At 52.2% G+C, this 23,523-nt stretch overlaps 1 protein-coding gene across 5 annotated transcripts in view; it reads left to right on the top strand.

Moving 5' to 3' along the window:
• CDH23 (cadherin related 23) overlaps positions 1-23,523 on the top strand; it is a 375,667-nt gene that overhangs the window by 102,482 nt on the left and 249,662 nt on the right. For all 5 annotated transcript variants that reach the window (XM_058671237.1, XM_058671240.1, XM_058671242.1 and 2 more), the window contains 3 exons: positions 19,529-19,671; positions 20,379-20,426; positions 20,563-20,655. In XM_058671237.1, coding sequence (XP_058527220.1) covers positions 19,529-19,671; positions 20,379-20,426; positions 20,563-20,655 — 284 coding nt within the window. The remainder of the gene's footprint in view (positions 1-19,528; positions 19,672-20,378; positions 20,427-20,562; positions 20,656-23,523) is intronic.

Below are 23,523 nucleotides of genomic sequence, written 5' to 3' on the forward strand. Positions count from 1 at the left end.
GTGGAGGGGTCCAGGAAGCCCCAGCTGCCAGGTGCATTAGGTAGGTGTGTGCACATGGGAGGCCGGGTGCCAGGTGCATTGGGTAGGTCTGTGTGCATGGGAGGCAGGCTAGGTGCCAGGTGCATTGGGTAGGTCTATGCATGGGAGGCAGGCCGGGTCCCAGATTTGTTAGCTAGATCTGATCTGTATACATGGGAGGCAGGCTGGGTGCCAGGTGTGTTGGGTAGGTCTGTGTGCATGGGAGGGACTGGGTGCCAGGTGTGTTGGGTAGGTTTGTGTGCATAGGAGGCTGGGTACTAGGTGTGTTGGGTAGGACTGTGTGCATGAGAGGCCAGGTGCCAGGTGCACTGGGTAGGTCTGTGTGCATAGGAGGCTGGGTACCAGATGCTTGGATGGTCTGTGTGTGTGGGAAGCTGCCAGCCTCATGGGCCATGTACTCAGTGAAATCTAGGCAGCTTGACAGACATGTCTGTTATAAGACCTTTTTGCACACACCAGACTTGGTTATGCTCTTCTTGGCGGCTTTACAAGCTCATTAACCTGATAGTGCTTCCTTGGGCCTTGACTCCCACTGGGGTCAAGGAGAGAAACATGGTCTTGGGGGGAGGAGTCAGGCTGATGGCAGGGTGTCTCAGGTATGAGGAAGCTCAGGTGAGTGCTGTTGCACATGGTATCCACCAGCTGTCTGTGGCTCCTGGGACAGTGCCATGTACAGTCCCTGTCCCACATGACTGACCCACCAGCTCAGGTCCCCACCCATGGCATGGCCCTGGGAACACTCAGTTACCCCAAGAGGACCTTGATATGCACAGGCAAGCCAACTTACCCAGCCTAGACACGTAGTCAGCATGAAACAAGCTCTCCTCTTCCTACTTCCCCTGCTCTGTACCTGCTCACCAAGGGAGGGCTTTGGCTGATCCACCATAGCAGGGGTGAGTGTGACTTACTCTCAGAGGGGTAGGCTGTTGCTTGTACTCTCAGGTCACCTCAACCAAAGTCACAGCCTTTGCCCTCTGTGGTTCTCCTAGGTTGCCTTGCCATGTTCTCTAGGACCAGTAGGAACAAGGGCATCAATAAGGATGACCTGTAAAGGGAGACATGTCTGAGAAGGAGGAGATCAGAAAGCATTTAAACAGGAATGGAAGAGTGGGGTGTGCATCCTTGTGAGTGGCTGCAGAGCATTCGATGGGGCGTGAGACCTTGGGCAGCTCCTGAGTGCTGTGGTTCTCACTGGAGGCAGAGGACACACTCCCCACTCTGGCAGTCTACCCCACCACGGTCACCCCTCCAGGGGCTGTGCCCATCCTTGGCGAGTGAGGGTGGGAAGGCAGCTTCCACTTCCTTTCAGGGGGTGGAAGGTTGGGACTGCCACCTGCCGTGTCCTATGCACCTGCCCATATGGGACAGTGTTCCTTGGAGTGCCAGCCACCTGACCCCTGGCTGCTAGCTGTGGTGAGAGATAGAGGAGTCGGAGATAGTCTTCAGCCTTTTTTCTCAGCCTCTCAGGCACCTGCAAGTCTTGGGGGACAACTTAAAAGGGAGGAAGCACGAGCAAGTGAGCAAGCAGATGGAGTCCACGATCTTGCCCAGGAGGCTCCAGGAGTGAACTACTTGGGGTTCAGAGAATAAGGGCCCTGATGCAGGGGGTAATGAGTGTGGGGGCCAAGGTGGGGGACCCTGTTCCCTGGGATGGTGGCACAGGGACCTCTCTGCAGCACACCCCCCTCACAACTTGCCACACCACCATTGGCTTGCATGGTGAGGGCCTGCCGCTCCAAGCTTGGTCTGTGTGCATTGGACAAAGGGGACTCGTCCTAGTGGAAAGCTGACTTCCCATGGTTCCAAAAGTTTTCCCTCTGTCTGATTAAATACTAGACACACCAGTTAGAGAATAATTCTCCCAATTAGGCAGACACCAGGTGGGCTGGGCACTCAGGAGAACTGTGTGCCTCCTGCTTGCCTCTCAGTCCCTGAGTCGGTTCCTTGGGCTTTCCTAGTAGGGGCTAGGATGAGGGCGGAGTCCTCAGAGTGGCTTTTAGCCTCATAAGATGCACACACCTGCAAGCATAGAACACATCATCTGGTACTTGCATGGTGATTCATTAGTTAATTCACTGTTCAGTAGACGCTGCCTAGAAGCCTGTCACTACCTGAGATTTTGCAGGTGCAGCAGGGCATCACAGGGGGCGGCAGGGTTGGGGGAAGAGGTTCCCCAGATTCTCAGGCTGCAGCCTGGGAAGCACTGAGACAAGCCAGGGTCTGCCACGGGCTCTGGAAGCCTCTGTCGGAGCAAGGATTCGGAGCCCCACTGGTCGCTCTGGGTGTGGCTCATTGTGCTAAACCATTGTTTCGTCTCCCCGGACATTCGCTGGTAGGTGTGGTGGCACCAGACCTGATAGTACAGTGTTCTCATGCCTCAAGCACTGTCCACATGTTAGTGTGTGCTTTGAGTCCCACATGCCCAAGACTCTGCCTCAGCTGTGGAGGCTCCCCATGGATGAAACAGTGACCAACAAGTCTGACAGGTAGATGAGCCAAAGTCAGACTCTGCTCCTATGCTCCCCTGCACAGCAGAGATCCCAATGTGATCTCATGGTGAAGAGAGCTTTGTTGTATATTCCTGTACTCAGGTATTCACCCACCCCTCTTCCCACCTGCCTGTCCACCCACTCAACCACCTATCTGTCCTTTTACCCAACTTTCCACCTGCCCAGCTTTCTGCCCACCTCCCCTTCTATCCATCCATCCACCCACCCACCCACTTTCCACGCATGTGCCCATCCATCCACCCATCCACCCCTCTCAACTCTTCCCACCCCCAACCAAGCAAAGATACACCTGCAGCTAAAACAGTCAGAAAATCCTCCAGCCCAGTGCCTCCCTGGCTGCTGTTTCTTGAATCCCCAGTGCCCTTCAAGATACCCCCTGGAAGAAAGTTTCCTGGCCCCATCAATGGGGATGTAGCTGACTCAGACACAGCATCTTGCTCTGTAACAAAGGCTCTGAGCGATCCTGCAGCAGAGAGGTCTGGGCCAATGTTATTTCTAATGCAGTATTTTCCAGACCTTGCTGGCCAGAGACCACATTTTCACGGAGTACCTGCTCGCTCCCGGAGAGTTAATGATTCATGAAATACACTTTGGGAAGCATTCCTTAAAGTGCAAAATCTTCTTTTAATTATAATGACTTGCATGGAATATTCATAAGATTGATTCTGTGTGTCCCTGTCTTCTGGGGGGAAAGGGTGCCTCCTCACCCAGGCCCCTCCTAGCATACCAGGCATATTCCTCTGGGCTACATTCTGCGATGTTCTGTGATGATGCATTATCACCAATGAAAAGTATTTTCAGCTATTTTTGCACAATTTGTGATCTTCTCTTTCATGAGCAGCATCAGTTGGTGGTCCTGCTGCTCCTGAAAGCAAACCGCTGGGCATTGGGAGGTGGAGGTGAGTGAGCTCATGATGAATGTGTCCCCAGGAGGAGCTGACGGGTGCTAAGGGGGATAAGGGGAATCCAGCTGCCTCCTGTTTGCCCTGATGGGCTTGCAGGTGTGTGTGTGTGTGTTGTGCCAAGACATCGTGCAGCTCTGAAGCTTTTGCGGCAACTTTCTTGCATTTCTGTCTACATTCTGGATAACTGAGAATGTGGGGTCTGGCTCTCAGCTAGGTAGAGTGACTGTTAGTACCCCCAGTGGAAGGAAAGACCTATGTCAATCCTTGGGGCTGGGAACACTGTCTTCAGGGTCAGACGGTCACCTCTTTGAATCCTTGCTCCTGGCTTCTTCCTGGCTGTGTGATCTTGGACAAGCCAAGACTTAGGCTCCAGCTCTGCATGTGGGAGTACTTCCTGCACGTGCTTGGGTGAATCTTCAGTGAGGCGATGTGTGTGCAAAATGCTTAATTGAGTGCCTGCCGTGGGGCAGGTGCTTGGGAAATGATGACTAGACTGAGCCCAGGATGAGACAAAGGAGGAGCCTTGGGCACGGATTGTCCCAGCACCTTAAGCCTGGTGCAAGCTGAAAGTCAGCACTATAGAAATTCCTCGCCCTGAGGGTCTCCCTTTACCTCCCACTTGTCTGTATCTTGACCAGCTGATGCTAGCCCCTCCTCACCTCCATAGTGGTTCTTTGAGACCCAGAACCTGGAAGGCTTGTGCTTACGTGACAGAGCCACAGCCTCGCCACCTGCACCTGCCTGCTTCTGAGAGTCAGCAGGTGAGTCCAGGGCGATGGAGCCCACTGATGGAAAAAGCATGTGCCTGAGCAGAGGTGGGACTGGGAACTGAACTAAGGAGAGCAGGTGCTTGGGATCTTCCAAGGTGGAGCCCCACCCTCATGCCAGGGCCCCCAAGTTGAAGAGGGGGCCTCTGCAAACTAGGCTTCTCTGTCAGAACTTTTTAAAAACACAAACAAGGGCGAGAGCAGCATTTGCATAAATCTCATTAGAAAAAGTGCAAGTTTCATAAATCTTGTGATAAATTAGTGTGATATCATTCTCAACGTGATGTATTAATTTTAGGACAAAATGAATGTTGTTATGATCATTGTGGGTAATTATGAGTCTCTTCAAAAAGGAGGTGATTTCTGGAGGACCATGGCTGGCCTCCTCATTGGTGGGAGGATAGGAGGCCAGCAGGGCTTGGGGAGCAGGGGCTGTCATTCTCACCCACCCTGTGTGCTGCTGGCAGCTTTCTCAGGTTCCTTTCCTGCTGGGTCAGGCCTCTGCCTAGGGGCTGGACAGTGGAGATGCAGGAGGCAGCACAATCCCTGGTGCAGAGTCACCTTGGAAAGGAATTTTCAGTGGCTGGGATCTGGGCCCACAGAAGCTGGAATCCAGGTTCATAAAAAGAAATGAACCATGTGGCACAGGGAATTATGCCACCCCTTGTGTTGGTTCGAGTCCAGGCTGCTCTGCTTCTCGTCCAGTTCCCTGCTGATGTGCCTGGGAGAGCAATATAAGATGGCCCAAGTAATCGGGTCCCTGGTAACCATGTGCGAGATCTGGATGAAGCTCCTAGCTCCTCACTCCTCCCTCCTTGCTTTGGCCCAGCCCGGCTCCAGCGTTTGAAGTCATTTGGAATAGTGAACTAATGAATAGAGAATCTGTGTGTGTGTTTGTGTGTGTGTGTGACAGAGAGAGACTCTGACTTTCAAATAAATAAATCTTAAAAATAAACATGGACCTGAAGAGGCAGCATCAGGGTTTCCAGGGAGCTTCTTAGAACAGCAGATTCTGCCTTAGAAACTCTGGGCTGAGCCCATGCATCTGCATTTTCAAGATGCCCTCTCATGCACACTCAGGTTTGACCATCACCCCTCATGCCTGGTGCTGCTTGTTCAGCTGTGCACAGGCATTATGACAAAATGCCAATTCTTGGGCCCTGCCCTAGCCTGGTTCATCCGCACAGAGGTTCAAGGGCTGGAGACTGGTGGCCCTCATTTTAAAAACTCAGGTGATGCTGACAGAAAATGAGTCACTGTGTTAAAGCTCTGACTTAGTTTCTTTTTCTGGGCTGGGTTTTGGCAAGTTTTCTTTTTTTTTCCTCTTAATTGATTACATTGCATTATGTGACACAGTTTTATAGGCACTGGGATTCCCCCCCCCAACCCCCCCCCGGTGGATTCCTCCACCTTGTTGCATTACCACAGTTCAAATTCAGTTGAAATTCTTTCATTGCAAGCATCTATCAGGCATAAAGTCCAGCATCTTATTGTCCAGATAAGTTCAGTGGTTTCTTGGTGAGACCGTCTCTGGTCTGAAGGTAGAGCCGGCAGAGTATCATCCCGATCAATTAAAAGCCCCGACATTACATCAGTAACAATTTATAACGTTATGGAATTAGTTGACATGGTATTGAGTAACCAATATGTTAAAAGAGAAAAAAAAAAAGAGTGCAAGTTCTGAACCACGTCCTGTGACTTCTACATTGACATTTCAATTATTAGTTTATATACAGCCGGGTTCTATACACCTTAAAATGGCTATAGATTACTATTCAGCTGTCTCATGTCTATTTTAATTTTAGTATTTAGCAGTTTATAGCATTGAAGCATGATTTTGCTGAACCTGGCTGTTTTTTGGGTTGTCTAACTTTATAACTCTAACAAAACATACGTCAACAGTTTAGGTGAACAGTTTTAGGAGGGGTGTGCAGAGAAATCTTCAATACCCCAGTGAGGAGTAACTAATCTTTGTGTCCCACCCATTGAGTTATAAGTGCATCCCCGCTGACCATTTCCTGTCTGTTTCTAAGCTTTCATTGTTGTTCTCTATCTATTCTAGTTTTTTGTTGTTGTTGTTTGTTTGTTTTGAGGAGTTTCTGGAGTGATCCTGATGGTCATTACGAGAGAGGGTGGGGACCCAAAGTCCGAACCAGGCAAGGACCAGAGAAAGCTCCTCTCCCTAGTCCCGAAGGAATTTTACTGTTCTTCTGTTTCTGCAGACCGCTCAATGCTCCTGGTTGTTGTTCCAATGACCTTGGATCCTGCAAGGCAGGATTTGGGCTTCTTCCATCCCATGTGGTAGATCCAAATGAGGGTGGGTGACCTCAGAGTTCTCGGCCTCCGAAGGCACTCCAATTCCCCGTGGTCTCCTTGGCAGTTGGGATGTAGTCCTCGGTGCTTGTACTGATAGTCCTTGGTGAGGATCTGGGAGTCTTCAGGGTTGGGATACAAGCCTCCTACTGTCCGTTTGGCAAGTTTTTAACACAGAAGGGGCCGTAGAACATTTTTTTTTTTTTTTGCTTCTTTGTTGGTTTGCTTTGTCTGGAGATTTGCCCTAGGCTTTTCAAGGCTCCCTTGGGAGCTGGTGAAAACCTTAGCTATAATTCCAGGCCTCACCTGCACAGAAAAAACCACCTGGGATTTAGAACATTCTTCATTTTAAACCATGCACCAAGCCACTGACTACCACATGGGGTGTGGGATACAGATATGGGCCCAGAGGGAAGGGAGCTATAGCTGACTCGTGTACAGGCTGGTTTGGGAGTTCTAATCTGCAGGCCGTTTTCCTAGGTCAGACTGAAGGAACCCCACGATATTATCCTAAGCCATCTAGACCCATAGGAATCACCCTGTAGTCTTTTTCTGTTGCAGGGTGCAAGCAAGATCACACCAGACATGTCTAAGGCTTATTAAGGAGTCTTTATTAATCAAGCTTGAAGACAACAGAGCACAATAGCAAATTACAAATCCATACAGCAATCCACCTAATCATAATCCAACCAATCATAATCCCAAAAGAAACAAATGGTCATCATCCTTAAGTCCATCCATTAAGCTGAAGACCTATGTCCCAGCTTCCCCAACAATACATGCTATCCTAAGAGACATGCAACAAATAACCTGGACACACAAAGAACCTGGACACACTTACAAAGCTGCAGCCATTCACCTTTCCCTGGCTTCTCTGCCCACATTCTACTACTGCTAGGCCTCACCCCTCCTGGAACTCCAGATAGTACACAGACCAGAAACAACATTATTATAACCATTGTCCCACCTAAGCAGCACACAGGGACCATGCTCAAGGGATTACCTGTCCTGGGTCAGCCAAGAGTCGAGGTGCCAGAGTAATGGAAGCACCTGGCCAGAAAGAGAGTGAGAGCCCCTGCTTCATGGGCCTTTTTAAAGGGGCTTGTGAGGGGAGTGGTTACACGACAATGCAATACCATCCCCTCTCAGTTGATAGGTGAGTCACAGGTAGGCAGGAGCGAATACCTAAGTGTTGTGGGCTAAAGAGTTCATTAGTGCTTGTTAGGATGGGCAGGAACAGGAACTGGGCTTGTAGCTAAAAACACCTAGACTAATTGGACTTCCAATATCCTGGCTCATTTAGGATGTAGGGGAAGTGGTTGAGGATGCAATTACTATTCCATTGCTGTTAGGACCCACCTTCAGGACAGAGGTTGGGGGACACAGCCAGATTTCATTTGCCCACTGTCGGTCGGTGCTGGCTATCACAGGCTGCACCCCATAACATTTCTAAGCTCAGATCCTTGAGTTTTTTGTTGGAGATTCTGCCATCCTTGGCTTGGGACAGAGCCAGGCACGGGGATTTCCTCTGGACAAGTTGGACTGAGACAGCCCTGCACTACAGGGAGGGGACCCTGAGAGCGAAGTGATGTCTGGCAGGTGACTTTGCCCCTTGCCATCTCCCCATAGTCACGTGCCAGAGATTGAAACAGGTGCTGTGAGCGCAAGCCTGGTCCTGAGCCCTAAGCAGTGTGGCAATGGCTGTGACTCAGGGCAGGAGAGCATCAGGATGACCTCTGAACGCGCAGCAGCCAGCAGGTGCCCAGCCGTGTTTGGGCAATCTCCTCTGAGCCTTTAACAGCCTGTAGTGCTGTGTTTATTTTAATGATAATGTCAAGTTCAATTTGCTGTCATTTTTCCACATTTCCTTTTGTAAAGCTAATTGAACAGTTCAATGAATTGAAAAGTTTCAGGCAAGGAGAAGAAATGCCCACCCCACTCTTATCTCTGTGGTTCAATCTAGTAAGGACAGCCTGGCTTTGTGGACAGAGAGGGGACCTCAGCTGCCCACTGGGGGCTCGGGAGCTGCAGCAAGGACACGGGAAGGTCAGCTCAACCATTCCATAGTGCCTTTAGTCATAGCTGATCCCTGCTTAGGCTGCTGTCTCTGGGTTGGATGAAATGCCCAGTCTCTCATGGTCCCTAAGGCCAGACTTGGCTGCTTGGGCCCCCAGCCTCTGGATACAGCCCTGCCTCATACACAGCTATGACAAGGGGACCCTCAGATTGTGATGCTTTCCCGGACAGGACCCCAGGGAACAATGTGAGTGTCCACTCCACCTCCAACAGGCTGTCCAGCTGGGTGACCCTAGTCTTGCCACTGAGTTGCCCTGTGGTTGGGCCAGGGGCTTGTCCCCCTCAGGAGTGCCAAGCTATTGCATGTGCCACTGAAGATCCCGGGTCTCCTGGCCATCTTCTACATGTTTCCCATGAGACCTGATCCGGGCACTGGCATGAGCACAGGAACCTCAACTCCTGTGTCAAGTGGCTGTTCCTTGGCCACTGGCCCCAGCTTCACCATGGTAATGGGAAAAAGGATGCTCAGACAAGCTTGTAATTCACCCAGAGACACTTGGCAGTTCCCAACTGAGACAGCACTGGGGCCAGCCACAGTAGTCCTATGCTCGGCTGATTTCTGTTATAGCCGGCTAGCCCTGAGGCACCCTCATCCCCAGGCTTCTCCTCCATCTTTCAGTCCTATGTTCCAAGCCCACAGCCTCTGCCCTCAGACCTGGTGGAGTGCTCGCTTGTGCAGCCACAGCTCATGAACCTAGTGACAGGTGGAAATGCAGTCCTACATTCTCATCATGGCTGTGCCTTGGAAGTCCTGGCTTTGCTGCTGTAGTCTCTATGACTTTGCCAGCATCCAGAGCAGGGCTGTGTACAATAGGTGCTCAGGTGATGTTTGGGGAGTGACTGAATATAGGATCAGAATTGACAAGTTGGGGAACAAGTCCAGCACTACCATGGGCTAGCTGGATGACTTCATTTGAGTAACTTAACCTCACTGAAACTGTTAGGGTAAGGGGCCTTAGAACACATCGGCAGGTTCCTATAACTTGGACTGGCAACCCACAGCAGATGACACCTCCTAATCTGCCATGGGGTCCCTGGGTTTCTAACAGTCAAGACTCAGTTCTGCAAATAGTGGTATTCCATTGCTGGCCCTTCCTCTTTGATGTGTTAAGTCCAACATGTATGTGTGTGTATGTGTGTGTGTGCACAATGCTTTACTTCCTATTCCTCCTCCTGAGTTTGTGTTGCCCTGTTGTATTTAATGTCTCTTTCCCCAGATAAGCCAACCCCCTTGAGTATCCAGACCTCTGATGTGCCCAGGTGAACTGGTAGCCCCTTTTCTGACTCTGGGAAAGGAATGGTGTGCAGATGGTGAGCAGGCTGTGAAGGTCTCCCCTCACGCTACTGTCCCTGACTTGTGGAAGCAGCCTGGGTGCCCAGGGGGTGGGTAGCATGCAGAGGTAAGAGGAGGGCTGGGTTTCAGGCTGGGAGTGAAGGCCTGGTGAGAAGAGCCAAGCACAGTGCAGCCAGACAGACTTGGGGGAGAATCTTGGCCCTGCTGCACATGGCCACCTGCCCTATGACTTTGCTCAGGTCACTTTGCCTCCAAGCCTCTGGTTGCTCACCTCAGGAGGCAGGGTAAGAGCTGCACCTGAGGCCACGCTGAGCAGTAGCAGAGCAAATGGATGAAAGCTGGTGCATAGGGTGCCTGGTACTCATGGTGCTTTCTGAAGGAGTCTGTTTCCCTGTATGGCCCATGAAGGATGGAGGCAGGCAGGTGTTATGCAGGCCTGTGAGCTCTGGAAACAGAAGCAAGGGCAGGCATGGAGGCCACCTGCCTCTTGAGAGCGATGGGGCCGATGTCAGCTCTTGTTCTGCCTCTGGCTTCCCCGAGGTGGGAGTAGGCAGAGCCTTGGACAGAAAAAAAAAAATCGGCTCCCTTGAGGTTAAACCAAGTTCAAGACCCAGCAGGAAAGAGAAAGTAGGAGCCTGACCTGAGCAACGGCAGGAGAGCAGGAGGGGAAGGTAAGACAAATGAGCTTATCCCTGGGAATCAAGGCGCTTAACTGGCCTGTCTTATCCCGCAGGGGAGACAGATGGGACTGCAGGCTCAAGGCCAGCCAGGTTCCAGGGCCCAGCCCAGGGAGGGGGCCAGCAGGGGACCCCCAGCTCTGGCAGAGACTAAAGCCAGACCAGAAAGGGGGGCTCTCCTCCTCAGTCTGGGGGATGGATGGTGAGGGTGGTAAATCTCAGAAAACCCTGAGCCTTGGATTTGAGGTTAGGGGCTTGCCATCTATTTCTGTTTGGCTTGGCCCCATCCTGGACAGTTCCTTCCCAGCTAAGACCTTTGCCCCCCATTCTGAAAAATGGCCAGGGGGGTCCGTCTGCTGGTTGTCATTTCAGCTGTAACTAGGCCTTGTTTCTGAGTGAGCCTGCACACCCCAAACCTGGTTCTCTGCCTCGTGATACCCTGAACTGAGTGGGAGACAGCTACTGGATCCTCATCCCCCTGAATGCACACTGCAGATCACAACTGGTGTAAAGTCCTTTTATATCATAAAAGGCCAAGGGAGTTTGTTGCCCCATGCCTTTTAGGATTGGTTTGGAGTGGCTGAATGGAATCTGTTGTTGTGAAGGATGCTGAAATTGAATATGGACTCAACAGGAAAGGGTGCTTGATGGATTGGTAATACCTGTGTGAGTGACACCTGGGCCTGGCAAGGTCTTTGACCTCTAGAGGAGCAGTCAGTCAATCATCATGGAGGGATGGGAGAGAGACTAGCCAAGTGGGTCCCAGAACAGAGCCACCACCATCAGGATATGATGGCCTCTCAATAGCAGTGCAGAGGAGAGAGAACTTGAGGACAGAGATAGTGCTTGAGGTTGGCTGAGGATAGGAGAGACATGAGGGGGAAGGACCTCCTGGCAGGAGGAGTAGGTGTGGCACTGGAGGGAGGACACAGCCAGGCCAGGAGTGCAGTAGGAAGTATGATTGGCTGGGCACAGGCAGGGCAAGTGGGATATCATGAGAGGGTATCCATTCTGAGGGAACCCAGGAGGGGTGTGAACAAGGAAGGTTAGTACCGCAGGAATGAGCATGGGGATCCTCTGCCCCCTGCTACCCTGTTCCCTCTGTGGCACCCTCCATGTCCAGGGAACACACACAGCCTTCATCTTTCTCCCTGCCTGCTGCTTTCAGCCCTTTCCTCATCTGACAGGCAGAGCCCCAGGCTCTCCAGGGGCAGCAGAATGCGCTGCTCTCAGCCCCTGTTCTCGGTGCGAATAACAACAATAATAGTAATAACAGTCATCTCTTCCCCAGCAGGGCCTCAGGGAAGCTATGATTGTCCTCTTTTTGTGTGGAGGGCAGATGTGGCCTGCTGCTAAGGCTGAGCCACCATGGTGGAGCACATGGCCCGGCTGTGCACCTGGCAGGGCTGCCTCCCCAGCCAGGTGAGCAGATCCCCAACTCCTCTAGGACTCCTGACCTGTGCAACACAGAGTACTCCACCGTCAGGAGGGAGAACACAGCCCCTGAGACAGGATTCAGGGCCAATTCATGAGAGACTGGACCCTCAGCCAGTGTCCACCTGTGGCTCCAGCTGCATCCTGAGCCAAGTGCCCCTGGCCTGGGTGGTGGTGGGTTTTGATGAGCCGTGTTTGTCCCCTGTGATTAGTGTACATGATTAAGAATTAATCTAGGGCCCGGCGGTGTGGCCTCGTGGCTGAAGTCCTCGCCTTGAACGCACCGGGATCCCATATGGGCGCCGGCTCTAATCCCGGCAGCTCCACTTCCCATCCAGCTCCCTGCTTGTGGCCTGGGAAAGCAGTCGAGGACGGCCCAAAGCTTTGGGACCCTGCACCCGCGTGGGAGACCTGGAGGAGGTTCCTGGTTCCCGGCTTCAGATCGGCGCGCACCAGTCGTTGCAGCTCACTTGGGGAGTGAATCATCGGATGGAAGATCTTCCTCTCTGTCTCTCCTCCTCTCTGTATATCTGACTTTGTAATGAAAATAAATAATTAAAAAAAATTAATTAATCTAGAGCCCGGCACAGTAGCTTAGTGGTTGAAGTCCTCACCTTGCACATGCCAGGATCCCATATGGGCGTCAGTTTGTGTCCTGGCAGCTCCACTTCCCCCATTTAGCTCCTTGCTTGGTCTGGGAAAGCAATCAAGGATGGCCCAAAGCCTTGGGACCCTGCACCCACGTGGGAGACCCGGAAGAGGCTCCTGGCTTCAGATTGGCACAGCTTCAGCCGTTGCAGCTGCTTGGGGAGTGACTCAATGAATGGAATATCTTCCTCTGTCTCTCCTCTTCTCTGTATATCTGACTTTCCAATAACAAAATTTAAAAAAATAAATCTTTTTTAAAAAGAATCTGCAGTGCTCTCACAGCATGGCTCAGAGATTTTCATGACTTCTGGATCCATCTTCTCCTGATGCCCCAATTTGCCCAATCATGGTTGGATACCTCTGGGTTGTTAGTGGGTAGGAACCACTAGGAGCTAGGCTGCTCTCAGGGAGCCTGAGTAAATGTGCTTGTGTGAAGGGCAGAGGCTTGCCTAGGGAGTCATCAGGTCAAGCAAATAAACAGAAAACTTCAGGGACAGAACTGTGAAGACATTGGTGGTGTGGGGATACCAAGTGTATCTTTAGGTAGACTGTCTGATGGAGTACTGGAGATGCTGCCTCTGTGTCTGGCAGGTGAATGTGCAGGAAGCCAGCAGGTGGTGATGCAGGGTGCAATAGAAAGTACAGTATGGGCAAAGGTCCTGGGGCAGCTACTGGACACCAGACTTGTTCAAGGGCAGAAAGAAGCTCCGTGGGGCCAGGGGAGGGTAAGCCTGGGGAGCCTGTGAAATGCAACTGGATGAGTTGTTTTGCACTGTGCCACTCAGGCCTTCTAAGGGTCTAATTTGGGCTTTTTTTTTTTTTCAGTAATGGGCAAGTACACACAACATCAGCTACAATGCTTGTAAACATTTTCTAAGTCTATAGTTCAGTTATATATGGTCACTGTGTTGTGTAAGCTGTCTCCGGAGCACTTTTTATCCTAAAAAAGGAAATTCTGAACCCACTTGAATTGTCATCGTCCTCTCTGCCTCCCCCTGGCCATGGCAGGTGCCTGTTCTGCTTTCTGCAACTGCTGCAGGGCCTTTATAGAAGTGGAGCCTCCTGGTCCTCTTTGTGACTGCCTCACTCTCTGGGGCCTCATGTCCTCCAGGTTCTTCAGTGCTGTGGCATGTGCACACTTTTCCTTCCCCCGCAAAGCTGAGTGCTGCTCTGTGGGATCTGCTCACCAGGGATACACACTTGGGTCCTTCCCACCGGTTGCCCCTGGTGCAGTATGCGGCTGTGAACATATGTGTTGCTAGATGACTGGAGCTCTTGCATATTCTTTTTTTTTTAACACCTTTATTTGCTTTAAAAACATAAGACTTCTTGTACAATAAAGCATAAGCATGTTTCATCTTCAAAGTCAGAATATCTTCCTCATAGAACACGCAGGAAGAAAGGAGAAACACACACATGGCAAAGTAGTCACAGATTACCTCTAAAATAATTAAGACTTTCGGCATATTCTGTTTCTCACCTGTGAGGACAGGCGGGGCCCTGTTGGGTTGGTGCACAGTGGAGGATGCTCAGTCTTGGGGGCTGGGCAAGGGGGTGACCCTTCCACTTGGGGATCAGGAAGGCCAATGTGGAGAATCCTCGAGCTGCACAGACAGAGCCAGGCACCCTAAGACAGAGCCTTTAAATCATTCTGGGACTGGGGGAACTTTTCCTGCATCTGAAATGTGAGCCATAAACCAGGCTGACTCCCCTGAAGCACTTACAGGTCCCATGGTTTATGGTTGGCATCCCTTCTGATTGGTTGATGGCTACATGGAGCCTGTGGCTAAATATTTGAATATCACCCTGCTGTAAGGCAGCCCGAGGACTCCTGCAAATGTGGGGGTGGCTGCTGTTCAGAAGTTCACATTCGGGGCTCTGCATTAGTCCCCTGAGTCAGTGAAGCCTGGAAATCTGCATTGCCACACCTGCTGAGTGGTCCTGATACTGTCTTAGGGGTTCTTATTTGGGTGACCCCAGAGTGGGTCTGGCAATGGAGACTGAAGGGCACATAGGCTCTGGGTAGTGAGTAGGGGACAGAGGACTTGCAGCATGGAAGGGAAGGAAGCTAGAGGGACGCTGTGCCTGGGATGCAGTGTAGTCCATGTCTCTGTAACTGAACACTGCAGACCGAGTCCTTGCCAGAGGGCAGAGGCGTGTGCAGCTCTCATTTCTGGAGGCTCAGGAGTCTGGGGGTGGGGAGGGGGGTGGAGGGTGGGGGGCCTGGGGCTGGCCTCTGTGAGGGCCTCTGGCTGCACCTCCACATGGCAAGACACGGCCAGATGTAAGCTGTAAACACTCTTCCTCTTAAGCATCCTGAGAGCCCACTATTGTGCCTACATCTAAGCTTGCTCACCTGCCAAGGACCTGCAAATAACCACTGAACTGGGGGATTAGGTCTCTGACCCATGAGCTTTCGGGGGACACATTTAAACTGCAGCATCAAACAAGCTGCAGTGCTGTGGGCCCCTGGAGCTGAATTCCCAAGGGGACCCCAAGATACAGAGCTTGTGCCCTGAGCTCTGCTCTTCTACCCAGTCTGGTCTTTTTCTGCCATTTTCCATTGAGCCCTCCACCAGTGGTGGAGTCCCTAAGTGGGTGACCCGAGTCTCTGGGGGGCACAACTCTTCAAGCAAAGACCTGGGGCTGGCATGGATGGAGATGGTCTGTGCCAACAGTGGGTGCCCACAGTACCCACCACATCTGCCATGAAAGCCCCCCCCCCCAATTAAGGCTCCCCTCTCTCCATCACCAAGGAGGGCCCTGACCAGTAGTGATGATGCACAATTCTGTGAGTACATACAAGTATGTCCAAGTTCACATTTTAATTCATTTGAGTAGGGGTGGGCATTTAGTGCGGTGGTTAAGAGGTCATTTGGGGTACCCACGTTCCATACTGAAGTGCCTTGGTTCAAATCCCAGCCCCACTCCTGGTTCCGGCTTCCTGATAATGAGAAGCAGCAGGTGATGGCTCTGCTATCTGGGTACTTGACACCCATATGAAAGATCCAAATCAAGTTCCCAGATTTTGGCTTTGGCCTCAGCTGCTGGGGGCATTTGGGAAGTAAGCCAGCAAATACAACATCTCTATCTGGCTTTCTGCCTTTCAAATAAATTTGAAATCCAGAACAACTAAATTTTTTAAATTTGTAAATTTCAGGGGATGTGTACGTTACTATTTTTTTCTCCCCCTCTCTCAAACAGCTATGGGCATTCTGCAGCCCTGAGGTGCAGGTGCATGCGCTGTGTTTCAGATATGGGATGTGCACTCCAGCATCCCCCGACCAGGGCTCAGTCACCTGAGCAGCTGCTGCAGGTGGCTCTGGTGGCCTTTGTCCTCAGGGATAGTGCTGGGGCCGCTGGACGCCTTCCCTGGTAGAATAGTGAATCTTGATTCCTGGAGAAGCCAGGCTGGGCCCGGCTTCAGCCGAGTGGCAGCCCAATGCCAGGCAGGGTGGGGGAGGACATGCCCAGCTGGAAAATTGTGGGGCGTCTCGCCTTAAATACAATATTAAATCGGCACCTTTAATTAGTACACTTAGAAAAGGTCACTAGCAATTACCTGGGACACAAAGAAGGCGTGAGCAGGCAAGACCCGTGAGGAAGCCAACAAGGAGCATTTTGAGCTGCACGTAATTGAGGGGAAAATGGATAGAAGTCCAGGAAATTACAGGCTGGGTGACAGCAGATGATGGCCCCATCCCTGTCCTGCCCAGCACCCAGCTCTTGGGAGGACCTGAGCATTGGGCCTCATAAGAAGCCATCTGGGATGTTGGGCCATGCGGGGTGACCTTAGATGGAGGGTCAGTGTATCCTGTCCAGGATATCCTGGCCCAGCTGGGAGCTGGATATGCGCATACCCCACACGTTGGACTGGGCTGTGAGGGAGGTGGGCATTCAGGGACTGGGGCTGCAGGCTGCCAGGAGCTCACTGTCCTACTGTGAACAAGCGGAGTGCCTAAGGGCCTCTATTTCCCCAGGTGGGACCTGCCCAGGGTGCTGGGGAGTAGCTCAGTGCTGTTTCAGTATTGCCAGTGAAGGACCCTAGTGGGCTGTCAGAAGGAAACGTGTGCTCCTGAAAGTGGTGGCAGAGCTGGGAATCCTTTGATGGCTTGGGGCTGTGCCTCGCAGGAGCCATTAAGCAATGCATTCCACCCTGGCTGCCTTCCTATGTTTCAGTATGTAATCATTGCTGGTCACTGAGCGCTGCAGGCCTCTGAGAAGATGTGTGTGGTCCATGCCATTCACATCCCTTCTCCCCCACCTCGAAAGAGCGTGTTGAGTCTGGAAACTTGGGTTGGAGAGTTGACTTTATTGCTCCCAATCTGACTTTGGACCACTTGCTGAAGGTTTTCAACTTCCCCATCTCTAAGATGGCAAGGCTGGGTTCTGAGGTTGTTCCCACTTTGTTGCATGGGGTTCCCCTCCTCCCCTCACTGTGGTTGCTGCCTGTGCAATTCTACTGCTTGATCTTGGTATCTCTGAGCTTCCACTGTGTGACCTAGGTAGAGTTACTGGGATGATTCACTGAGAGAAGTCATGTGTTTCATATTAGCTTCTGGAATGTTAGAGGAGCTGGTATCTTCCTTTTCTGCATGTGGGCCCCTCCTTGGGCTCTGATTGGGCACTGTCTAGGGAAGCCTCAGGCCTCGAGGTCACAGATCAAGTGCAGGGAGCAAAGGTAGGCTCCAGGCCTGGGATGCCTGGCAGGGACTCTAGCTCTGCCGTGTGCTGCCTAGGAGGCCACAGTCAATGGCTTCATCACTCTTTGTGGCCTTATCTTGTCCAGCAGCAAGGACTAAATGAGATAATATGTGGAAAGCACTTAGCTGCCTGTGTGGTGTGCAATGAGGGCTCAAAGATATTAGCTGTTGTGGTCATGTTAGAAGTGTCCTTTGAGATGTTCCCTTGTGAAGACCCATTAGCATTCTCTTCTGATGCAGTTCTCTGAATTTGGAATTTTTCTTACACTAGATCTTCAGAGCTGGTTGCTAAACATGAGGCAGCATTTGGGGAAGAATGTCCATTTTTTTAAAGCTCTAAATGCGGTAGCCTAGTGGCTAAAGTCTTCACTTTGCACTGGCCAGGATCCCATATGGGTGCTGGTTCTAATCCTGACAGCCCTGCTTTTGGCCTGGGAAAGGAGTTGCGGATGACCCAAAGTCTTGGGACCCTGCACCCACATGGGAGACCTGGGAGAAGCTGCTAGCTCCTGGGTTTGAATTGGCTCAGCTCCGGCCGTTGCAGCCATTTGGGAAATGAACCAGTGGGCAGAAGATCTTCCTCTCTGTCTCTCCTCCTCTCTGTATATCTGACTTTCCAATAAAAATAAATAAATCTCTTTTAAAAAAAGAGATTTATTTATTTATTTGATTTTTAAATTGGCATGCAATAATTGTACAATGTGTGGATATGGTATGTGAGTGTGATACATAGCGTACATATATGTTGTGTAATGATCAAATTAGGATAATTAGCATATCCGTCATTTCAAACACCATTTCTGGCATGGACACAGGTGAAGACTGTGTGAGCTAATTTGAAATGTACAATATGTTCCCATCAGCTCTGGTGGCCATTGCCCAAGGCCGTGGTTGAGATCTCACTGCCACTTGAGAACCATATGATGGCTGCAGACCCTGTTTCAGGAAAGGGTGTGCTGCACATTCAAAACACGCTGGGTGTGGTTCTTGATGTTATTGCAATACCCCACCTACCCACCCACCCACTTATCATGCTCAAGTGAACAGTTGTCCCAGTAGAAACTGGGGTACCAGGGGCATCCTGATTTTAGTAGGTATGCTATAAACATCTCTGTCCTGGGGTTATAGGTCACTGAGCTGCCTGTGTGAGTGATCCAGGGGGAGCCATGACCCCCAGAGATGCCCCCTCTGAGACTTCTTGGGCAGAGTGGGGGGCCTCCCAATGTGTGGGCGGTCTCTGGAAGGCAGTTTGCTTCCTGGTGAGCAACGACACCTGTCACTCAGTTCTGGAAGAATTTTCAGTGACTGAGCCTCCAGGATCTCTGTGCCCTGTGGTGCCTATTGTGAGAATGGAACCCTGCTCATTCTGGAGTGAATGTCAGAGGCTCTGCAGACTATTGTTAATTGGAAAGGCTACTTCTAGCTGCAAAAGACAGAAATCCAGTTTCACCGATGTGGTCCCCCAAAAGGTGTGGGGAGGGCTGCACTGAGCTCCCAGAACCAGCAAGTCCCAATGGTGGGGAGCTAGTATCAGGCACCATTGGCCATAGACACTCAGACCAGGAGGCACCTGCCTTTCCATGCAATGCTAGACTTTGTGGCAACATTCTCAGGCCAACTCTTCCTACAGAGTGCCAGAGGTGGTGTCAGCAAATCCTGGCAGAAAGCGCTCCTCTTCTCCAATCCTTCCATCCAAAGACCCAGGGCTGGCTTTGATTGTCTAGTTTGGGTCACCATCTCATTGCTGAACCAATCCTAGCAACCAGGGAAATGGATGGCCCTGATTGGTTAGGGCTGGGTTTTCTGTACATCTGGGAACACAAGCGCATTGCAGTTTGGGGGCCTGTTCTCTGTATCACTTGAAGAAGGGAGTCTTTGATTTAAAACCACATTAATGGGGACAGGAGAAACTGCAGCTGCCCATTACACACCTAGAACATGGCGAATGACGGCTTTTGGTGCATCCATGCCCACACTGTGACATGGACAGTGAAAGGCACTAGGTGAGGGCCCAGAAACACGTAGGGGTCCTGTACTGATCCAGCACAGGTGTGCTAGGTGACTGTTCCCTGCCAAGTGTCTGGGGACCTGGGCAAGGTGATGAGGAGTGAACCTGACCTCCTATACTGCTCTCCCCGCCCTTCTACCCCTGGCTCTTCCAGGCTCCTCTGTGACTCAGCTGCTGGCCCGGGACATGGACAATGACCCACTGGTGTTTGGTGTGTCCGGGGAGGAGGCCTCCCGCTTCTTTGCCGTGGAGCCTGACACTGGCGTGGTGTGGCTCCGGCAGCCACTGGACAGAGAGGTATGGCTGGCCCAGGCTCTGCCCAGGCCTTCCCTGGGGCATCTGGGGGAGGAGGGCTCATCATCTCTCCATCACCCTCCTCTGAGACCTCCTCCTGACTTGCAGTGGCTCGTTCCTCTTTAAGGCAGTGCTCATGCATGGCATGGGCTGGGATAGGGTTATGAGAGATGTCCTCAAGCCAGGCCCAATGCTGGGCAGGCACAAGGAGCAGTGGTCTTAAGTTCATCCTTGGAGGGATGGGGTTTCCCAGGGGTTCAAGTCCACCCTACTCCCAGCAAGTATTGTCTCAAAGGGCATTTTCCAAGGGAGGAGGAGTTCATGGCCCAATAACCCTTGATAAATGAATGGAAGGGTTTGGGTAGAACCTCAAGCTTGCCCTGTTCTTACCCTAGAAGATGTGGTCACACAAGTGTCTGGGGCCTTGCTCAGTGTCACAGAGACTCTCAGGAGCAAGGTCAAGGCCAGCACCCAAGGTGCTTGGATGTCTCTCTTTGAAGGGGCATGATTTTCTCTCACACATTGGCTTCCGAACCCAAATGCAATATCTGCTTTGTAGGGAAGCCTCTGGCTCCTGGGCCCTGGATGACCACTCATGGCATTATGGGATCCCCCTCCAGGCCCTCCTGGGGCCTGACACCCCTGCACCCAGCAATGCATCATCAAGCCGTTCTAATGCTGCCCTCCTCCTGCCATTATTTATCTTTCAGACCAAGTCCGAGTTCACAGTGGAGTTCTCCGTCAGTGACCACCAAGGGGTGAGTGTCCCCTGAAGCGCCTGTGAGTCCCGGGTGTGGCAGGATCCATGACCCTCCTACCACATCTCATCCTGGGAATGGGAGAGGGGAGGCCAGGGGCACGTGGCAGGGCTAAGTCCCACCTTTCTCTGGCCAGGTGATCACGCGCAAGGTGAACATCCAGGTTGGGGATGTGAACGACAACGCTCCCACGTTCCACAACCAGCCATACAGTGTCCGCATCCCAGAGGTAGGATCCCCTACCCTGGTGGGCAGAAGGATAACAGGAAGGCTGCTGCTCACGACCCTCCTGGGTGGTGTGGGCTGAAAGTTAGTCATGGAAAGGGCAGCTTTGTTCTGCTCCTGTCCATGCCTGTGCCCAGGAATCCACTCCAGGCAGGGTGGTGGCTGTGCTGGCCACTCTGTGGACTGGGGATTGGGAGGACAATCTGGTATTCCATTCAGGAAGATTGGCCATGATGATGGGTGGCAGGAGCAACAGGCCTGGGAAAGGGGGCAGTCTGCCTTGGGGAGCCCCACAACACCACCTGGGACAGAAGTTGCACCCTCCCTTGTTCCATTCAGGGCCAAAGGTGGGCCTCAGGCAGAGTGGAGGTATAGACCTCTGCCTAGGCCTCCTGACTTTGGACAGGATCAGGTCTCACCAAGTCCCGAGGAGCATGTGGTCAGGAAGGTCATTCCCCCTGCGCTGCACCCTGCTCCGCCGGCCTGGCCTCCAACTGTGTGTCTCAGTATGTTTGCCTGAGCATGGATTTGGAGAATTAAGCCGCTGCTGGTAACTGAGAAGTACAAATTATTGCATTACAAACGGTTCGTTAATAAACTGGCTGCTGGCTGCCCCTGGCACTGGGGTTCCCATGGCTTACTGGCTTTCACCTGGGTAGCTTATGGCAGCCACTTGGACTGGCAGGCATTTAACCATGTGGAGAGCCTGAGGTTCTGGGAACAAAAGCTTCTAGCTGGGTGGCCCTAGGGATTACACTGGGGACTCTGGATTAGGAATCTTGTAGCCACCAAGGGTTGGGATGGGAGCAGAGGGATGGAATCTTCTGGAAAGACAGGCTGGTATGGAGACATTGGTGTTCTAAACCCTTTTAGCTGTCAGTCACTGGGCCAGAGAACCATGAATCTTTAGCGAATATCGGATTCCATTTGTATGTCAAGTTCCGTGGTGGGCATGGACTTACACAGGGTCACACGGCTTTGACCATAAGCCTCCAAACTCCCAGGGTGGGCTCAGCCTCCCTTGAGGATGGAGAGAGCCTATCTTTTGGCCCAAGATCCCAATCCTTGTTATGCGGCTGTGAGCCAGAGATATATACCTGTACCAGGCAGAGGTGGGGAGGAGAAGAACATGGGGCCCCAGTGTCCTGCCCCATGCTGCCTACCGCTCTGAGGCTGTGGCTGCTGTGCTGGGGACTACAGCTGGGCTCCAGGTGTCCTGACATTTGGAAAGCTCCCTAATTTAATTAAGGGTCTCTACGTGCCAGCCTGCACTGCGGGTCCGGGGCTCAGAGACCAAGGGCATGGCTCAGAGTTAATGAGCCTTGGACCCATTGCTCAGCTGCTGTCCTGGCAGGCATGGCTGCCCCCCAACTTCCCTCATAGGTGGGGGCAGTAGCAGCAAGGGGACAAGAAAGCATACCCCTCTTCCCCAGCTGCTGGGCTGGAGCCAGACTTTTCCTCTCTGATCCTCCAGATGTGACCTCCAACACCTGGTCCTGTTAGCAGCCCCTGAGCCCCTCACCTGGCCCCTGCCTCTGAGGAGAGGGCCTCTTCAGTCACTTATTATTTAACAAATATTTAGTGAGTGTCTGCCAGGGACTTGGCCCTGGGCCAGACTGTCATTTTGCTGCAGAGGCAGTGGAAGAAGTATGAATGCAAAGGGCCGTAAGGCTGGAGATGGGCCCAACCAGCCCTGGTCCCTGCTGGCTGGGTCTCTCTGTCCAGGTCACTTAAGCTCTCTGGCCAGGTGAACTAAGGTGGACTGCCTCCTGCTCATCGGGTGAGGATAGGGTGGACTGGGGCTGCAGCAGTGAAGGACACTATGTCCTTGGAGGAGGGTCCATGTGGTTGACTGGCTCAGGTGTAAACAGTGTAAGTCACTTGAGTGGCCTGATACCCGATGCCCAGCTCAGGGCTGCTCCAAGTGACCAGTGGGGATGGGGTGTCAACTGGACGAAGGCTTGGCCACTCAAGACTTATTGTGACTTGCCCCTGCCCAGCCCTGGCCTGCTGTGGTCACCTGAGCTGGAACTCAGCTGTCTAGCTCTGGCCCCAGCTGGCAAGACCAGCACGGGGCTTGCTGGCCTCTGGCAGGCTGCATTGAGGTCATCTTGGAAACCGTAGGCACCTGCCCCTGGGAAGTATGACTCACTGGTAGAGGCCCTGAGGATGTGAATCTGGAAATAGGGGACGACAGGCAGAGGCACTACAGAGTGTGTCATAAGACTGACAGAGTGATCAAAGAAATTTCAGCAGGCTTCCTAGAGGAGGCATTTTTCTGCAGAAGCTGGGGGAGGTAAGCAGCATGTGCGCCTGTGTTGTATCATGGAAGAGAGAGACTAGAACCAAGACACCTGCACTCTGGTCCTAGCTGTACCAACTACTAGCTGGGTAGGGCCAACACCTGTAATCTGATGGTGCCAGAGAAACTCCTTGTTCACGGAGTCTGTGCTAATAGAAGCAGTAAAGCCCTGAATCTCAGAAGCCAGTAATCACTGCATGCTGGAAAAGTGATGAGGCCAAGACACCCCCAAAATGTGCCCCATTCCCAAACATGGGACTTGTACCATTGCAATGTCTCCTGCAATTCTGCTTCAGTAGGTGCCAGCCTGGGAATCTGCATGCTCACCAAACTCCTTTGAGAACATTGAGACTGGCCAAGTTTGGCAAGAATGACTCCAAGGGTGAACCTTCTGGGACTAGAGCTTCTGGCCCATCCCCGGCCACCTGGAAACATGACCCAGAGGGACCCCCATCCCCAGGCCCAGGCCAGGAATAGCAGAGGGTAGGGAAGTGGCTCAAAGCTAAGTGCTGCCCCTGCTCACCCAACTAGGAACCCCACTACCTCTGCAAGCCCTGCCCCAGTGCAGCC

The sequence above is a fragment of the Ochotona princeps genome, chromosome 13, assembly GCF_030435755.1.
Source record: "Ochotona princeps isolate mOchPri1 chromosome 13, mOchPri1.hap1, whole genome shotgun sequence".
Lineage (NCBI taxonomy): Eukaryota > Metazoa > Chordata > Mammalia > Lagomorpha > Ochotonidae > Ochotona > Ochotona princeps.